Raw genomic sequence first — 20255 nt, forward strand, 5'->3', positions numbered from 1 at the left:
AATATATCATATTCTATCTCTTATCCTACACGTTAAAATATATTATATTTTATCTCTTATTCTGTACGTCAAAATATAATATCATATTCTATCTCTTATCCTGCACGTCAAAGACTTAAATTTATGATAAAAAGAAATATAGATACAGTACATAAATAAAGACAAAAAAATAACTAATGTTCCACAACAATAAATAAAATAACAATAAAAACATTGTTGTTAAATAAGACTCTATGTCCCTGTCTCTGTTCTTCTTCTCTGAAGCAAATTGGTTACAAACATTACTCTTTCACTTCTACCATCTTCACCTTCAAATTTCAAAACTACTCTTCTCTATACCCACATCTCAACTTCTCAACTACTTTTAGGGTTCCTTTCATTCTCAATTTGATTCAAATTTATTTGCTACTCAATTCTTGCTCCAACTCTCTATATTCAGGGTAAGACTCATTATCATGTGAATTCTGAATTTGTTTTTTCTGAATTGGATTATTGGGATGAGTTTTATTCTTTGAAATTTCTATGAATTCAGTGTTGGAAAAGAAAATTGAAATTGTTTTTCATCAAATTGAATAAATGCTTTTTTCTGTGTTAGGTAGTGGTTTTGATTTTTTACCTTATTTGAAAATTAGCTTAACCTAGTTCATCTCATGAAAAAAAAAGGTTTTTTTTTTTCTTTGGGGATTGGATGCTGATTAATCCCACCTTTGAAATTCAAGGTTTGATTTTTCTCCAATGGAGCATTTTTCTCTGTACTTTCAGAAAGTTTTGAACTTCAACCTTGATTTTATCCAATGGAGTACAAAACAAGTTGTTTCATCAATTGGTTCATATTTCAAGGAAAAGATTAAAAAAAAGCTTCTTTTTTTTTTTTGGATTTTCTCCAATTCTTGCTTTTTTGGACTTGTTTGGAAATTCTTTACTCACAAGTTAATAACTCTCTTTCTTGATAAATTTTATGATCTACAATCTTTTGCTTGAAGCTACTATGATTTGTTTGTTACCTGAGTTGTTGTTATTGTTGATGTAATGGGGAGCACGAGAGAAAGATAGCTTTTAGTTTTATTTTATATCATCATCATTCATCACCATGCATGTTGTAATTTTTGAAACCTTTTTTTTTTCTCATGTCATTCTTGTGATTTTTATGTCTATATCATTCTCAACCTATAAAGTCTCTATTGCCTGTGAATTTATGGCAAAGAAAATAGCTGCATAACTTTTGACTTTACCAGTAACCTGCCAGAGCAAAGGACAAGGTTTGTTAGGTAAAATTTAGGTTCTTGTTATTAATTATATGACTTTAGATTATGAAATAGGGACCTTATGAATAAACAAGTTGGAACCAATAATGCTGCTGTGAAAGGGCCAAATGGAAAAAGTATGAAAAATGAATTCTGCTGAATAAAATATTGTGTGAATTTTTGTATATAATACTAACATGGATGGAATATGGATAGTTCTAGTATTGCTTTTTGTTATTCTGCTCGTGAGTAACCTACCGCAACTTTATTGGTTGGCATTTAATTTGTGATGTCTTGATTGCTTTTTTTACCACTATTAACTTTATTGTAAGTTGTATGAATTTTCTAAACCCTTTCTGAGCTTAATTGATTATCTTTGTCACTGGAATACATTTGTGAAACTGTTTATTCCATATCGTTTTGTTGTTCAATTTGTGAAGCTTGATGTCTGATACAGTTCAATCTCATTGTATTCACAGAAACATAAGATTCTTGGAGGTGATTCACATTCACTGTGATTCCTTTGTAGCAGAAGGTGAATTACGCAGGACATGGGCTGCATTCTTTCGTCGCCAAAAGATTCCGGTGGAATTCGAAGGAAGCCGGGGAGTATTGGAGATGTTTCTGTCTATGTTCCCGGCCTAAGGATTCCTAAACCTGTTGATTTTGCACAGTCACTCGGTGATTATTTGTCGAAGAGCACAGTTGAACGCTTATCTGCTCTTAGAACTCGTATAGTTGTAATGGCTGGTCAAGAAGGTCCTACAGTTACAAGAACAAAAAGAAAAAGTGCAACTCAACATGGTTAGTGTTAACAAAGACGGATCAAATTTCTTTCATAATATATAAATATTTTACTGATTTTTGTTGATGCATAACTTAATTTCATCCTTAGGAGGTTCAACATTGGCTGATCTTCTACAGGCTCTGGAAGACTATTTACCTGTACTTTTGGGTTTAGTCGATGATGGTAATGCAGGTTTTCGTCTATTTGTACCTGATGCAAATTCTCTCCACTAAATGTCTTGATTAATTGCTTATCTTGATTTTGCAGGAAGCAATTTACAATACAAAGTACAATTTATATGGGTGAATCAGGAGGATGAAGCAGAGGTAGTTTAGTTTCTGAATTGTTTTTCTTCCTTGGTAGTTGGGCTTTGATTTGAAAACTTAATTCTATATGCTGGATAAAATTTTTCTCATTCTCTACTTTTCTTTCCTCTTTTGGTGTGATCAACACTTGCAGGAAACTGCCATGTCTAATGCTTGGTATGAAGTGTTGTCGGTTTTGCACTTGATGGCGACACTATTGTTATCTCAGGCTAATTTATTACTTCTTCCAAGAACATCCACTGATGGTTCTCAGCCAAAAGTATCAGAAGGTGAGTAATATTGAAAAAAGTATTAATTTTCTGTTGTCTTGTATGCTATAGAACTGTGTTTCTAACGAAGTGTCTTCATTGAATCCATTATGTGCACCTTTTCTGCTACGGAGTTTTAACTTTTGGTAATTACTCATTACTAACAGAAAACAGACGAGCCTCTGTTGATATCTTCTTAAAGTCAGCTGGATATCTTGATTGTGCTGTCAGACATGTTCTTCCACAGTTGCCTGCTGAGATCAGGTTAGTACATATATAATGCAACAAATTGAATATCACACCGTTGTGTAATCTATACAACCATTTTTTTCTTTTTCTTTTTTCCTTCCAATTAGTCTTCTCACTGCTGGTTCTGATTTTAGGAGAAATTTACCAGTAGACCTTGCAGAAGGAGTTCTTCGAGCACTCTGTCTACAAACATTGGGACAGGTATTAACGTTTTATTTTGTATGAGTCTACCGAATCATTCGCCTTACGTCTTGAGTTTGTTATAAATCTTTAAATTGGAATGCACATAGAATATGATTAAGAAATGGAAGTAACATTTAATGACTAAAATACTAACGTAACTTGTTACTATTGATGGTGGCAAGCCTCTTCTTGTTCACTATTCTTATCATAGAGTATGTTGAATAATCAAGTAATTGACTACACGAAATTACTTTGGTAGAGTTTATATTAAGTTTTTACTATGGGCCTACATCATCCTTACAAGATCGACATGTAAGGTGAGAACTGCCCTCAACTTGTATACTCATGTTCAAGTCTTATCTCATCAAATGCAGGACTCTTAATACACCCCTCATGCCCATAACTGGACATTTGGAGCGTGACCAGAGTGCCTGATAGCGGTGGCCTGATAGCAGGTGACCAAACAGATCTTGAAAAGGTTCTAATGTCATATTTAGAATTTTGGTTTAGATTAATTCAAACCTTACAAAACCGATTTGTAAAGTGAAAATGCATCTATTTATAAACTCATTTCACACCTTTTTCTCTACTTTACGTGGGACTCGAGTTTTTCCTAATACACCTTCCCTTATTCCCTGCACTATTGAGCTTGGTCGTGGATATAAAGGGTAGGTGGCCCGATAGAGAGACTTTGAAACCATATTAAATTTTTACAATGAGCTTACATGAAAATAAAGTAAGTGTAACATAGATGAGGATGTTGCGTTGGATGTGTGGTATGACTAGATAAGATATGATTAGAAACTAAAATATTAGAGAGTGTTGGAGTAACACTTATAGTAGAGAAGATTGTGGAAAATAAGACTTAGGTGGTTTGGACATGTAGAGAAGAGCTGTAGATTATGTGGTAAAAAGAGTAGATTAGATGGAGACAAGTCAAACGACTAGTGGAAGAAGAAGAAGATCTAGAACGACTAGTGGAAGAGAAGTTATTATGAAAGATCTCGAAATTAAGGATTTGGATAGAAGCATGGTCCTGAATAGAATATTATGGCAAGTTGATCCATTTAGCCTAAGTGGGATAAGGCTTGGTTGTTTTTGTTGTTGTTGAGCTTACATCTTCCTTAGAAAATGAACTTGTAAGACGAGGATTCCCCTAACTTATGTACTCATGCCTAGGCCTTATCGTATCAATGTCTAACCGTTTATTCATGTATCTTCTCTAAGAATTGATATCGGATTAGGCCTGACATAACTCCAAATTCTAGCTCAAGAGGTAAGGAATGTCCAAATAATTATAGGGGGTTCTAAGCCGATTTTCCCAAAAAAGTGTGATCTTAACCTATGACCTCATGCTTTGGAATGGAAATCTGGAACATGAAGTTTGCACGAGTGGAAAACTGTGGGTGGCCTAACATCAGATCTAGAATAGCCTATGGTATCATACCATATTTCCATAACCCATCTTTCCTAAAATCTTAAGTTGTTAGATAAATGTACATTAATACTTTTTATATCTCACACACCTTCTCAAGAGCCAAGAGCCCACTAAGCTTAAAGCATGGAAAATGCATAAGTCTCTTTTACTTGTGCTGAAATTTAACGTTTTTTTGTGGGTGACATGGACTGAAACATAATGAAACGGTGAATATACCGTCATAGATTTTCCAAGAGTAGTTTAGTTGCCAGAGAGTTACCGTCATAGATTTTCCAAGAGTAGTTTTCTTGCGAGAGTTCATAGATTTTGGAAGAGTAGTTTAGTTGCCAGAGAGTATACCGTCATAGATTTTCCAAGAGTAGTTTAGTTGCCAATGACTGAACATGGATATATAGGAATCAATTTTAAAGAAGGCACAACTTGATGATTGAGGAAGTAGGCTAGTTATAGAAAAAAAATTATTGCAATTGAATAATATAATTGAACCTGGCATGTTTAAGTATCTTAATTTGTTTCCTAATTAAGAAAGAAAGGAAGAAATAACCTTATTTACGCTAAAATTTAAGTCAAACTCTTATCTTAGTTCTATATAATATATAAATTTTATGAGCTGCCAGGTGATAGATAAATAATGTTACGAAAGGATTTCAAGAGGAATATTCTCTCATGGTTGCATTCATTTTAATTTAATTAATTATGTGTAAATTCCTATTGTATTTGTCTTGAGTAACTTATTAGCGTTAGCGATGGGGCTTGAGTCAAATGGCACACTTTTTCGTTTTAAGAACTCATGATTCTATAGCATCAGACTTGTGCATATTTAACTGTCCTGGTGAATCTCATATAAAATGGTACCAATGTTGTATGTTTAATTGTTTTGATAGGGTGTAGATATCCAACTTGGAATGGCAATTGATAGCACCAAAGCCACTCTTGCGGTGAAGCGTAGACTTGCATGTGAGATGGTGAAATATTGGCAACAGGTACAAATGCAAAGTTTTTAATCATTATAGTTCCAAACAAATATCGATAGGCATATCTAATGGGATCATTGGAACTGTCATTTAACTGCTGGTGCATTCTTCTATTTGTTTATAAAACTGCTAAATTATTTTTCTTATTTTCAAATTTAATGTATGTAGAAGGGGATAGTGGCGCGGCTTGTTGTCCGCTTGCCATCCATTCAACATACAATACTAATCTTTAGACTCTTTTTCTTTCAGGCTCAAGATAATATTACAAACCTTCCGCTAGCAAATGGTTGGGGTGAAAAACACCGTCTTTATGTCAAATGGAAGTATATTGAATCAAAGGTTTGTGTTTTTGTACCCTCAATTACTTTCCTTTTGCTAGTTGGTTATTATGTCTTATTGTTTAGTAGTATGAGTTAAACATAAAAGGAAATGTGAGTCAAGTACTTTTTCAGAAATTGACACACCAAAAGTATCACGAGAAACAATATCCCTAACAAATGAGTTAGTTCCCTCATATTAGCCGGTTGTTATAATGATATGTTTATTGTAATGATTTATCAGGCTGCGGCATATTATTATCATGGTTTGATTCTTGACGAGGGAAATACAGAAAAATCTCATGGGATGGCTGTAGCCGCTCTGCAAGCAGCGGATGAGTATTTCAAAGAAAGTAAGAAGCTCTGTGAGGCATTCAATGCAGCAGCTCCATTGTCAAGGTCATCATTACATTTCCTTGTTCTCACTGTTATGCTGTTAAATCGTCCCTCGGATAAGAGGTTTTACTTACAATTTTTAAATGCTCGTTAGCCGTTCCACGTGCCTTCTATATGATGTGATAGCATCTTTAATTTAATTTGCTTGTTTACATGAAATCTAAATTTCAATTTTAATATTCATGTCATATGTTTTTAAATTTAAATTTGGGAAATAATTGTGTTATAAAGGACAAGTTTGAATAAAAAATGCCGGACTAAAAGTTGTAGTTACTTTAAGAGTTTCCTTTAAATTATAGTACAAAGATGTTCAACTCTTTGACATGAACCACTACCTTATATATATTCTAAGAGCATTTTTCTAGGCACTATTCAGTTACACTATTTATGAATGAAACATAGCTCTCTTCAATAAATATAGTACTTTTGTTGGCATCTTTCTTGTTTACCGTCCACCTAACTTACAGTCATGATGCAGAAATCCACCACTTTGGGGGACCATGAAATACCTCTCTGAGAAAATTCCCAAGGATACTTCAAGTAAGGTTCGAATAAACCGCGACCTATACACTTACGAGAGGTAAATAAACTTTACTCGATAATTCTTTTTGCTTAGTAAAATGTATGAAAGTACAAAAGCTAATAAAGTTTGATCTTGTAGCTTCAACGAATGATCTCTTTTGAGACAGTTGTAAAATGACCATTAGTATTACTTTAATTAATAATAATTCTCCTTTTCCTAATGTTGGAAATATTTTACCGATTACAGAATCATGGAAACAGCGCCGACATTGCCTGATTTTGCATTGGCCTTGAAACCAGATGATTATCAGCTTCCACAAGTGAGTCCTTCTTGGAGAACTGAAAATGTGAAAGGAGGACAAAATGGCTCCCCCAACAACAATATCAAGGGATGATGACAACTGTACAAAAGTGAGCAATGTCAACTTAGCTTGAAGAAGAAGCAAAGGTGATTTTTCAATGCTTGTCAATGTCAGCATGGGGACCAAATTCATTATTTCTGACTTTTCTTTCTTCATAAATCATCTTCCTCCCCCCATTCCCTACAACATTTGAGGATACCAAAAAGTGTCTATTGGAAAAAAGTCTCAAGTTATATTCAATGAACCTCAGATACTCCATTTGTTAAGCCAATTTGTATAAGTTGGTGTGTAAAATTGACTTGTGCTTTGCATGGAAAGAATGATTTCCTTTTAAGTGTTCAAATTTTAAAGAGTTTGATATGCAAAGGAATTTATTTATGATATTTCAACAATGTTTACCATACAATAGTGTCTTTGTCACAATCAAAAATGCTTTTTTATATACTATATGTTGTTCTGATTAAAATGATTTGAAAACTTTTTAAACCATATTGCTCACTTTGTCCTTACTAAATTCCCTTTTTTTTTTTTTAATGGAAATTCAACATTCTCATGAGAATAAATTCAACTACCTATGACTTCTCATTATTACTTATATTTATTATTATTTTTATTTTTTTATAATTTTTAAATTAAATAAATTTTTAAACATTCTGAGAAGATTTATAATATTATTACTATGGTGTGTGTAAAGGATTACAATTATAGTTTTGAAAATATATTATTTTCTCTTATAGTAATATCAATAATTTTATTTTAAGTAATTGGATTTCTTTGAAATATTTATAAAATATATTTAATTTAAATATTTTAATAAAATAGAAAAAAGTTAAAATAATTTAGAGTGAGAGGTGTAAGATTTCTACTGTTGGAATATAAGATTTCTAGAATCACATTTGTGAGAATAAAATTTGGATCCATGAAATAAATATCCTCTAAAAATAATAATTTCAAGAATATGATCGAAAAAAAAAGTTATTTGATTACTTGAAACAACATACCCATATATTTTGAATATTACTAATGCTTACAACTCTGCTCTACTTTTATATTTTTCGATTCATCTTGTCATTCTTTATTATTATCAAATGTTTGTGCTTTTCTTTTTTTAACATATGTTTGTGCGCATGTTTACCATCTAAATTTATCACCATGTTGCAGGTAAATAGTATCACAAGAAATGTAATATTATAACCGTACAGAAGTTAAATGTTAATTTAAATAATTTGAGTATATGCCTATGTTTCCACGGTGGAAACTACTCCAAACGCACGTATACTAAAAGTTAGGATTTCCAACTACGTAAAAATCACGGTGGAAGTGCATTGGGAAGCGTAAGGGTCCGTTTGGTTGGGGGGTTTTGGAGGGGAGGGGAGGGGAGGGGAGGGAATATTTTAAGTTAAGTATGTTTGGTTCATTTTTTATGAGGGGAGGGGAGGGGATTGGAGGTAATCTGATTCCCTCCTGAAGCAACTTTTCGTTTCCCCCAAATCGGAGGGATTTGGAGGAGAGGGAGAGGAGTTATGATAAAATCTATTTTTTCTATATTGACAAAATTACCCTCACTTTTTAATTAAAATCTTAAATTGTTTTTAGGCTTAATTACACTTTTGGTCCTCGTGTTTTAACCAACTCACGAATATGGTCCTGCCTCTTTGAAATCCACGATTTTGGTCCTAACCTCCACTCCCCCCCTCCCAAAACGCTGATGTGTCATTAAAAAAGCTTATGTGGCATGGCTGACCTGGTTAAATACAATATAAATCACTTTTTATTATTTGTAAAAATTCTGAAATTTATTTTAATTGAATTAATGCTCAAATCCCTAATTCACCTTGCCCTAAATCAATTTCACGCCCTTGTTCCAATTCAGATTCGTTTTCCTTGTTTCCATCAACTATTTCGATTCACTCCAATCTCTTCATTTCTCCAACATCTTCGTCTTCAATCGTTTGTCCTTAATCATCAATGTCACAAGCTAGTTACATGTCGACCTCTAGCTGTGCGTCACGAAGAAGAGAAGTACGTTGCTTCTGTGACCTTGACTCACCTCTCACTACTTCATGGACGACTGGGAATCCTGGGAGGAGGTTTAATGGGTGTGGGTTATTCAAGGTAAGTGAAGTTCTCTTTCTCTTTGAATTTGTTTCAATGTAGATGAAGTTCTCTTCTCTTTCTGTTTGAATGGGTCTGGGAAGATTTATTGTTTGTCAATGCAGTTGCAGGGAAGAAAGGGATGTGATTTCTTTAGTTGGTATGATGTTGAAATGTCCGTTCGTGCAAAGGAGGTTATTTTGTCGCTAATGAAGAAAATTGATGAACATAAGCAGAAGGACAATGCAAAGTTGAAACAAGATGAGGATTTGAGGAAGAAACTAAAGTTTTGGCAAGGAATGTTTGTTGCATCTGTTGTGGTCATAATAGGATTGTTTTGTTTTGTCAACTTCAAGAATTGAAGAATGTGATGAAATTAGTTGTTATGTTTAGGAGGTTATTTTGTCTTCTTTGTTAGGTATTATGTAAGAATGTCTGCCTTGTTGTTCTAAACTTGATATGTTATGGTGTACTGAATATTGTTTGAATGAAAATTATTGTATTGAAAAAGTGTGTACTTAATATAGTGTACATTAAACTCGTATTGTGCACTATATTAAAGTCACCATCTTCAATAAGCTATGCCCTTTTGAATCTTCAATAAGCTGCAACAAGTCACCATCTGGTGTACTGAAAACCCTTATTGTGTACCTATTGAATTTTTTATTATAATTCCTCCATTTTTTACGATAACTCTATTATTTTATATTAATATAGTGACTCAACTTTCTTCATTTTTTCATGTGTTTTATTATATACATTTTGATTTATTATTTTGTAAGAACTTAATTGTTTTATAAGTTATTGTGTTGTATTACATATTTTTATATATAATTGTAGTATATGAGCTATATATATATATATATATATATATATATATATATATATATATATATATATATATATATATATATATATATATATATATATATTTATATATATATATATATATATATATATATATATATATTAACTAAAATTTAATTTTATAAATATTTTATGGAATTAGATGGATCATCAAGATGATAAAATAATTCATCTGATCATGGATCATATGATTATTGTATGAAATTTATCAATATTTTATTTACGCTTTAATATATTTTAAAGTATTTGAAATAGTAAATATTTTGTGTTTCATTATCTATATTGTTTATGAATTGACAAAAAAAAATTAAGAATATCACATTGTTTTTATTTGATTTAGCAGGAGTGTTATACTATTTTAAGGGTTAAAAGGTAAATTAGTTTTAAAATCCCTCCCCTCCCCTCCTGAACCAAACATATTTTTAATTAAAAATTCTCCCTCCCCTTCCCTCCCCTCATTTGAACCAAACATACTTTTAATTAAAATACCTCCCCTCCCCTCCCCTCCCTTCCCCTCCCCTTTATTAAATTCCCTCCCCTCCCCTCCGTTGAACCAAACAGACCCTAAATGGCAAGCCAAACGTGGATCCAAACATATACTATGTATTTTGTTTCTTTACATCTTTAAAAATCTTAAGTCCTAACCAAAGCAACTTCTAGATATCTACTTCAGTTATCGTCGTAAATTTTAGTTTAATGACAAATGTCGATATTTTGGGTCAGCTGCAAAAGCCCAATAAAGCAAAGCCTGATCATCACATAAAGATGGAAATTTTTTCCACAATAATCATATTTTTTAATTTAGATTCTTAAATAACCATGTTTTCCAAAAAAAAAATCCGTAAATAACTAGGTTTTAAAACTAGCTTAAGTGTTGGCGTCATCCCTAATGGTGCCTATATGGGTTTTTTGTGTACACGTCATGGGCCATGGCGCTTATGTTTAGATGAAAAGCAACGTGTCAACCCCATGTGGCACCTATGTGCAATGTGTGTGAAAAGAAGCCATATGGGATGACTCCTATGTGTTATGACATTTTTTATAAATAAAATCTCCATCCTCCACCATTCTTCACACGTCTTCTCACTTTCTCTCTAATTTCTTCTTCATTGCATCTAATATGATTTTCAAAAGGGACGGATATGTTTGTTTCTCTGCTGTCAAACTCCCGAATAAAATGAAATTTTGGAACATCAATTCCATGGATCATCTTAAGAGGTCCTTGATCCGCTGGTGAGAAAGGGAGTTCGAAGATGGTGAAATCATCCAAAGAATTTAGAGACTTATAACGGCCACCTCAACTGCGATTAGAGCACTAGAACGTTGGTGGGATGAAGTCAAAAGTGACAATGATGTATGTTCTATGATGCATGGATCATATGATATTGTTTTGACAGTTGTGATATTTAGATATTTTATCGTGTTAAATAATTTTATTTATTGTTTGTGTTATTGTTTTAGTCTTTTTTGCGTTTGTGTAGTTGTAACAAATATGTTTAAGGAATAAATAAAGTTCAGTTGATTTCTAAAAATATATTACAAAAAGTGCATACAATTATTAGGTTGCAGAGCTTGTTCCACGATTGGAATAATTATTTCGATTGTGTCCGACCTGACGACATATACTACATTTACTTTCCATTTTGTCAGCCGCATCCATTTTGGTTCTTATACGTATGTTGTTGGGCGACCCTTTTTCTTCCTTCGCATTATGTCATTGTATCAAACTACTTCCCTTTTATACACAGACCAGTAATCCTCTTTTTCTATCACTTAAAAGGCTTTGTTGAATACGCCGAACAAGGTTTCAACCTTGTAAACGGGAGATAGTAGTATTAAGGCATCTCGGCGAGCATATGAACATTTTGCTATGACATGGGAGCAATGCATGCGAAAGGCTTGAAACTTTCCGCATTCGGACCAACCATATGGTAGTATAACCCGATACTATTGTTTTGGCAGCCCCTCATTGTGGTCAATTGTTTCTTTGACACTAAAAGTGCGGTTAAAACGGTCGAAACCTGTAACCTGGTGGGTGTTGGCTTTGGTAGTTTCTTCCCTCATAAATTTCATGCAGCTTTCACTGAACAACTGCCCTAATTGTAACAATGCACTCTACCTTTCACCTCTTTTTGCGAACAGCAAAGCATCCTAAAATAGGTTGATCTCACCAAAGCGGTTATGGGAAGGTTTATGATGCCTTTGAAAACACCTTTCATTGATTCCACAAGATTTGTTGTCATGTGGCCCCATCATTGTCCATTGTCGTATGCCCTCGTCCACTTCTCTTTGGCAAGATTATCAACCCACCTGCCCATTGTAACACCCAAAATTTAGAATTATTTATTTATTTGATTATTTGTGAATTATTGATGAATTTGTGTGAAGCATGGTGTATGTGTAATATGTTGTGGGGTAATGATGGATTAAGGTGTTACTTAGAATTATTTTGATTTAAATAATTGAGTATTATTTAGATTAATAATAATAATAATAAAATAAATAGTTAAGGAGAATTGAGTAAGGGCATAAGAGAAATAACATGAAAAGACTCCAAGGGGTAAAATAAGAATAAGGGAAAATAAGGGAGAGAGATCATTATGTACGATTGGAAGTTTGGAGAAAACCGTGAAGTGAGAGCTAGGACACGAAGAACAAAAAAGGGATTTTGATAGAACGCGGGGAAAGGCCAATTGCTAGGAAATTCGAGGTAAGGGGTGTAATTTCGGTTTATTATGATAGATAGGGGGTTAAGGTAAATGTAGGTTTTATCTTGTATGACGGTTTGATTGAAAACACGATGAATTGTTGATTGATGAGGTATTTGGTGTAAAATACCATGATTTGATGTATACTATGATTGACTTTGATGTTCATATGTGATATGTAATGAATATTATGTGTTATGCAATAAGTATGATGTTTGGAATCGAGTTTAGTATGGCATGGAATAGCAACGAATTTGCAATTGAGAAGTTGCTGAATCGTGAATTTTGCCGGGCGAGCTAGCTGTGAGCTCAGGGCGAGCAAAGCACCCCAGCGTCTTCGGGCGAGCCCGAGGCGTGGAAGAGGAGGCCCTGGAAAAATGTATGGGGGAATGGATTTCTCATCGGCATCATCGGGCGAACAAAGTCGGGAGGAATTCGCCTCAGCATCGCCGGGCGAATGAAGCCGCAGGGGCCTGAATCGCCCATTTCGCCAGACAAGCACCGAGCGACCAGGAAGCGAGCAAAGCGCTCCCAGGGTGTCATGCGATGCCTAGGCAAGCAGTCTTGCATTGTTTCTTCAAAATGTCGTAACTTGAGTTTCAGGACTCGTTTGACGCGTCGTTTGAAGTGTTGGGAAGCTGGCGCATAGACATATAGTATAATTGCGTTATATGTGATGTTTGATGTAGGATATGAATGATGATGCGATTGACTAGTTGCGGTCGAGATTTGTGTGACGTTGTTGTGCATCATGCACTCATAGCATATTTTGGATGGTGGTCCGCATATTTTGGACGGTGGTCTGCCTGTGATGTGCCTCAATCCCATTGTGCGGATTGAGTGTGTTTCGTGAAGTTCTCTAGTTACAAGAGAAAATTGATCCTATGGTGGGGATATTTGGAGGGTGATGACCAAGTGTTCATCAAAGAGTTTGGTACCACATGCATTTGAGTCAATGTTGTTGCATTAACATCTTACGTGACATTGCATGAATTTTGTTGATGACTTGTGATGTATTGATAATTGTGAAGTATGTGATTATATGATGTTTTGATGATAAAAGATGGTTGTGTGTTATTATGAAGTATCAGTTAGTATGATGTGTTGATAAATGATATGTGCTATATGATGATGATGTTGTAACTACTAATCTTTTCCTTATATCTTTTACAATGAATTGTGATTACTCGTCTTTTCTGTTGGAATGTTACCTCCACGTGGGTAACACGCAGGTGACCAGAAGTATTTCGTAGAAGCCTTGAGGATAACTTCAAAGTGTTTTATTTATTTTCGTTATATTAGTGGTGTCTTGCTCTGATATGTAACATCGAGTTGGGAACGCTAAGTTTTACGAACAATTATATTCTTTTGATGTTGTTATACTTTATGACGGTTTTGTGTTGATGATTGGTTTTAATAATTGAGGAGACCAACGTATGAGTTTTATGGAGTTAACTATGATGAGTTACCAATGATTTTGTTGCGATGTTTTTAATATAATGTATTGAAGCATAATCTGATATATGTTTTAAAGTGATGTAACTCGTGTTACAGAGCATGATTGTGTTTGTGATGTTTTTCTATGAAGTGTGACACCTTTGTGTTGTGGTTTTTAATTAAATTATTCGTAAATTATATGTGGGTTTAGAAGGTGTTACACCCGCATCTGGATTTGACAATTTGATCTCGCGGTGATAGTATTGGAAAGATGGTTGAGTTAATGCATACCCCGCGTTCACAAGAGTTTTCTGAAGAATCTTGTCTTTAATCTCCCGCATGAAATTTTGTGCAATACGTATAATGCAGTAGACATGTGTAGAAGGGGGTCGTGTCAACCGTTAGCCAAATTGATGTATGCACTCTCGATAGAAGCATGCCTGTCGAAAATTAAACAGAGGCCAGGTTAGGGAGCAACGTGTGTTCGATGATTCTTGAGAAAGAAACTCCAACCACCAGCAGTTTCTCCTTTGAGTAGAGGGAAGGAAATCGAAAAAATATTAGTGTTTCCATCTTGTGCGGCTGCCATCAATAGCGTTCCTTTATATTTCCCGTACAAACAAGTTCCATCTATTTGATTAATCCGTTTGCAGAATGCAAATCCTCTGATGCAAGGTTGAAATTCCCAGAACAGTCGATGGAATATACCATTTCCATGGACATACGTTATGTCTGGGACATACACTGGAAGTGTCTCCATAATAGAAACAGCGCCAGGAGCATAAGTGTGAAGCGCGTGCAATTAGCGAGTAAATTGTTTGTACGAATCCTCCCAGTTTCCGTATACAAGTTCAATCGCATTTGTCCTCACTAACCACACCTTTTTGTACGAGGGAGTATAATTGTATGATGCAAAAATATAGGAGATTCTCGTACTCACCTTCAATGACGGATCGTTGCTTACCAAAGGTAAGATTTCTTGGTATATAAGATCATAGCTTAGTTTACGATGATCTTAGGACAAATTGGTGGGAATCAAGTGTGGTCTTGAGAAATAGAACCCATAACCCAAGAATTACTTCTCTTCCGTTGTTGCTCACACGGTTATGTTACTCCCGACCCGTGGATTGTGTCATATTTACAACGTCCGGGTTTCAGTCATGTGATTAATATATCAAACAACACTATTAATCGAAAATTTATAATCGCATTGTTAGAATGATGGAGACCCGAAACACACACTTTTCATCTTCCGACTAGTGAATGTGGCATCACACTAGAGGACGTTTACATGTTGTTAGGTCTCCCGATTGAGGGTAAGACTGTTAATGGGTCAGTTTAACAAGTCAATGCCTTATGCGAGGAAGTTTGGGCAAAGATATGATAGAGGGAGACGAGGGTGAAAAGGGCCAAGGTATTAACCTAAAGGTCCTTAAAGAGTATTATAGCTCTATTAGTTTGGACGAACATTCGTCCGAGAAAACTAAATTAATTAAAATTAAATGTTATATTTTGATACTTTTTGGTAATTTGTTATTTTTCGAAAGTATCGATACTAGTGTAAATTTTATGTATTTAGGTTTGTTTGGGGACATTGATAAAATAGGAAAGTATAGTTGAGGTTCCGCCGTTTTGGCTAATCTTCATAGCTCCCTGTGTAAAAATGCCAAAAATGATACTTGTACATTTTATGGATGCACTTTCTTGCTCCAAGTATTAGGTTAGTGGAGAATGTCGATCCTAGCCCCCACGAACAGCGGCGCCTACATGTTCCCACACGCGACACAGTAAGTCTATAACACTATTTCATTTTACTCACTTTATTTTAAAAATAACTGTAAATAATTTGTTTTCTCTTTTTCTGGTTTAGGTTATGTGTAAGAGGGATGGATTATAGCGAAAATCCTAGAGGAAATATCTTGACGTATCGCCAACTTTTGAATTACCTTCGACTAGAGGATGTATGCGCTTTTTGGTTTAGGTTTTAAGTAATTTATTTTTAATATTAACAATCTTCTAAGTAATCTAAAAATATATATTTTTTCTCTGCAGTTTACTTTGAGACCATATATGGGTCTGCAACATGAACCTAACCCCGAAGATGAAGCAGTTTGGACTGCAAAAATGACTATCACGCGGTACAACATTGTGGAGATGCACCACAATGACCGTGTCAAACTGCAGTTCGACATGCATCAAGAAATCTCAGGTCTCCCGACGTGTTTGGGCCAATGGCATCTCCGTAGAGTCAACCACCAATGAAATGTTATAAATCGGAAAGACTTCACTCCCAAATGGCTTCAAATGTGGAAGAGGCATCACCAACATGTCCTACAATACCCTGTCGCGCCATGCGAAATGAAACCAACACAAGAATATATGATTTAGTATAGATCGGTTACCACGCCTGAATCGTTTGTGTCTGACTCCTACTATTTGATCGACCTACGCCAACCCACCTAAACCAACCCAACAATGATACCGATCCACTAACACCCAACTCCAATACCAACCACATACTCAAACTTAATACCAAGAACAAAGAAGGTACAACTAACACCCCGATGCAGGCCCCTCCAAATCTCAACCTAGCCCCGACATGGGCCAAGCTGATGAATATCACACAATCGATTCACTCATCGCGCAAACATCACATCAGCGTAGCACCCAACAAACATCAATGCCATCGTGTAATGGATTTTTAATTTTTGAGTCATTTTTCCCATCAGCTCCATTAAATGTCTGATATAAAATCCCTAAATCAAAAATTTTTCACATCAATTTATTTTAAAATCTGATGTAAAATTCTTTGACATATATTTTTCACATCAGTTTTCTTTATACCTGATGTAAAATCTTGTAACCAAATGTAATATTTTTAGTAGTGTCGTTACATAATATCCCTCACAAAATTACTATGTTAATCTTCCGGAATCACCGATCCTCACAAAATTACCATGTTAATCTTCCGGAATCACCGAAATTACTTACTAATCTTTCATAATGCAACACCATATTCTCCCTAGAGCATTCATTCTCATTCAACTTTCATTTTCCTTCTCGTAACACACTACCATGAATTCAACTTCTCCAATCTTATCTAGTTCCAAAGCATAACAAAAATTATTATATTAAATATCTTGTTTCAAATTAGAATTTAACACTTCTAATATTAAATATCTTGTCTCGAATTTAGAATTTAACACTTCTATTTGTGTTCGATATTAATATATTAAATATCTGATCTCAAGTTGGAATCTAATATCTTATAATTATTTGTGTAAGTTTTTTTTTTTGATGTTATTACACTAAAATAAATAAATCTATATTACATCATGGAAGGATAATAATCATTAAAAAACTACTTTGCTATGTCTATTACCCCTTTTAAAAAAAAAGTTTCCCCTCTTTCTAAAACAGACTAGTTAAATCTTAACTCGTATCCTTTATCATCAAAAGAAAAGACCACAATTGATTGCTCAAATAAATAAACATCAAAATATTAACTAAAATGCCAGGAGATTTACACTTAAAAGATACTAACCCCATAATTAAGGGAGGGAGTACTATAGGTTTCTTAATCCAATTACTTTGCCAAACTTCCAAAATAAGTTAATTCTTTACACATCCGATACTTGAAACTTGAACAGTGTCATACATGATAAAAATATCAAAATCGGCTTTAGGAATGCCGAAAAGTTTGACCTCTAAAACAGTTCTTCCACATCCATGTTGGGCCAATAAAAGATATTCACCATTTGCTGAGAATTTGCAACAAGATACGTATCTGGTTTTAATTTTAATTCATGTTTAGAAGCCTGAATGGGATAAGTATTCTCAAAATACCGCAATAATATATCGTTACTGCTGCAACACCACACCCTAATCTTTGACACCGTTTGTATCATTATTATCTCCTTCGGCCAACTCATTTTGCTTCTCTTGTTCCACTGTTGAAAAACCATCAATCCATTGTTATGTCTCCACAGTCCGTGAACATATTCATGGAACACAAGATATTCAAACAAATGTGTAGATTAACAAATTCTATGTCAAACTAATAGGATACTGACAAGAAAAAACTAGTACAAAGAGAATTTGTCTTGTCCTTCTAGCAAGAATTTAGAATCTACATGGACATATGGCTATAGCCAAGGAAAATAAAAGAAGATATGAGATTTGAAATTGCCCAAAATATTAATTCATTAGCCGGAATTTGAAAGCCATTAATGACAGAAATACTGATTAAATATAATTGGTTTCAGTAAAAAATGCACTTTATTTAGTCTCAAACTCTCAACTTCTAACTATGATTATGGTCACCCGGCATTTTATAAAAAAAAAACCGTCATCAGTAACCATGACACCATTTAGTACTAACTCTGTTTCATGGACCATCATAAATAAATAACAAGTAACAAGATAAAGATGGAATGACAATGACAAGGACTTAAAAGACTAAAGAATATTCAGAAGTCTATTGGAGAGCAATATACATTTAAAATTTCTCTGACAGATTTTGAAACACACTAGAAAACTGGAGAAACACGGGCATTTAGTAATCAATATTTCAAGCATTCACTAAAATCAGAGAATCTGAAATGGTGGATCACATTTTGACTCAAGTAAATCAGATTCAAGACCTAATTCCAACTGTTTTGATCCGTTCATTACATTCAATGCTTGAATTCTTAACTACAGCCAGCCCGGGTATCTTAAAAAAATAGATAGCTACCATATCACTACCCTTCCTACTTTCTTTCTTTCCACCAATAAAAAAGATCAATTACCCAACCCATCATCTAATGCAGATATATCAACGAATGAAGAGTAAATAGTAAAAAAATGAGAAACAGTATCTCAAATGCAGGAAAAAGAGAGTGATAACATAGACTTACACATGAGTTGATAGAGAGCCTTCTGAGTTCGCTTCTCAAGCTTATCAAGCTTCTTCTGGACATCTCTACGCAAGTCCCAGTTGGGTTTTTTAGGAGCAATATTGAGAAACGGATCCTAATAAAAAGAAGTTAAAAGGTTAAACGCAATTCAAACCAAGGACTGTTTGGATTAACTTATTTTAGCTTATCTACACTAGCATAATCACTAAGAGCTTATACAAACCACCTATGACATAACCCTAAGCAATTATCAGCATATCTCCATAAGCTCTTCAGAATAACTTTATAAAAACGGCTTATAGCTTATATAAAAACAATATCAATTTATTTTATCTTTTGTTATAAGAATAACTTATACATAAGCACTTAAATTAAAAACAGTATCACTTAAAGCCAAACCCTAACTAACCTCAGTAGGTTGAGGCTCAGGCTCAGGAACAGAAACAGGATCTTCAAACTTCGGAAGCACGGCAGGTGCAAGCTTCCCTTCCTGAAGATCTTTATCATGAGGAACATAGTTACGAAACTTCATGCTCAGTTTTTCCTCTCCGCTACAACAACAACAACTCAATTCAATTCAAAAACACAAGTAAACCATTTATATATATCACATTAAGAAAAAAACCAATTACAAATGCATACTCTTGGTCTTGTTCTTCATCATCTTCGGAACCAGTAGATGGTGGTTGAGGTTCTTCGTGTTGATTAGTATCGGCAGATTCGGGATTGGAAGAAAGTAACAATTCTTGAGCGGTTCTGAGAGCTAAGAGTCTTTCGCGACGGGAGGTAACAGCTTGCTCGATTGAATCATCTTCGCCACTCATCTTTGCTTCCCAAATTCAACTCTCTCTTGTTCTTTCTGAATGTAATTTGAAATTGTCTACACACACAAAAAAGAGAAACCCTAATCCCTCTTTCCTTCAAACTCAATCGCCTAATAACTCCAACTTAATATTATTTTTTTACTAACCAAAAATATTATATATTTTAATTGATTTATTTGAGATTTTTATTTTTAATAAAAAAATTAAATTTATGAATTTAATTGATATGAGTTGTATAATGTTTTTAAATCATTAGTGTATAGTAATTAAATCAAATATTATTCTTGTAAATAGGGCACTCTCTTGCTCTAACGATTTTCGACACGGAAGGTGATTGTTCTGGCACAATTTCACCAGTAATTTTCTAGTTGAATCTTCTCC

At 34.1% G+C, this 20255-nt stretch overlaps 3 protein-coding genes across 5 annotated transcripts; 2 read left to right on the plus strand and 1 right to left on the minus strand.

The window, feature by feature from the left end:
* The first annotated feature begins 217 nt into the window (after positions 1-217).
* Positions 218-7429, plus strand: LOC131635709 (uncharacterized). Of its 3 annotated transcripts, XM_058906353.1 has the most exons (13): positions 218-440; positions 1176-1268; positions 1724-2048; positions 2140-2214; positions 2299-2357; positions 2491-2626; positions 2773-2869; positions 2989-3055; positions 5360-5458; positions 5699-5788; positions 6011-6165; positions 6641-6742; positions 6932-7429. In XM_058906353.1, the coding sequence occupies exons 3-13, from the start codon at positions 1796-1798 to the stop codon at positions 7077-7079; spliced, it is 1281 nt and encodes a 426-aa protein (XP_058762336.1). In that variant the 5' UTR covers positions 218-440; positions 1176-1268; positions 1724-1795; the 3' UTR covers positions 7080-7429. The 3 variants fall into 3 exon arrangements, with proteins under 3 accessions (XP_058762336.1, XP_058762335.1, XP_058762337.1); XM_058906352.1 differs by lacking the exon at positions 1176-1268; XM_058906354.1 differs by lacking the exon at positions 1176-1268 and having other exon boundaries at positions 1777-2048.
* Positions 7430-8460: 1031 nt separating this feature from the next.
* Positions 8461-9578, plus strand: LOC131635708 (uncharacterized). Its single transcript, XM_058906351.1, has 2 exons — positions 8461-9161; positions 9266-9578. Exons 1-2 carry the CDS (start codon positions 9015-9017, stop codon positions 9500-9502), a joined length of 384 nt encoding a protein of 127 aa, XP_058762334.1. The 5' UTR covers positions 8461-9014; the 3' UTR covers positions 9503-9578.
* An 8311-nt stretch (positions 9579-17889) lies between these two features.
* On the minus strand, positions 17890-19972 carry LOC131635696 (uncharacterized). The gene is made up of 4 exons (XM_058906335.1): positions 19693-19972; positions 19460-19601; positions 19051-19165; positions 17890-18102 (listed from the first exon to the last, which is right to left on the minus strand). The coding sequence occupies exons 1-4, from the start codon at positions 19872-19874 to the stop codon at positions 18035-18037; spliced, it is 507 nt and encodes a 168-aa protein (XP_058762318.1). The 5' UTR covers positions 19875-19972; the 3' UTR covers positions 17890-18034.
* Positions 19973-20255: the final 283 nt, after the last annotated feature.

The sequence above is a fragment of the Vicia villosa genome, unplaced genomic scaffold (assembly GCF_029867415.1).
Source record: "Vicia villosa cultivar HV-30 ecotype Madison, WI unplaced genomic scaffold, Vvil1.0 ctg.001533F_1_1, whole genome shotgun sequence".
NCBI lineage: Eukaryota > Viridiplantae > Streptophyta > Magnoliopsida > Fabales > Fabaceae > Vicia > Vicia villosa.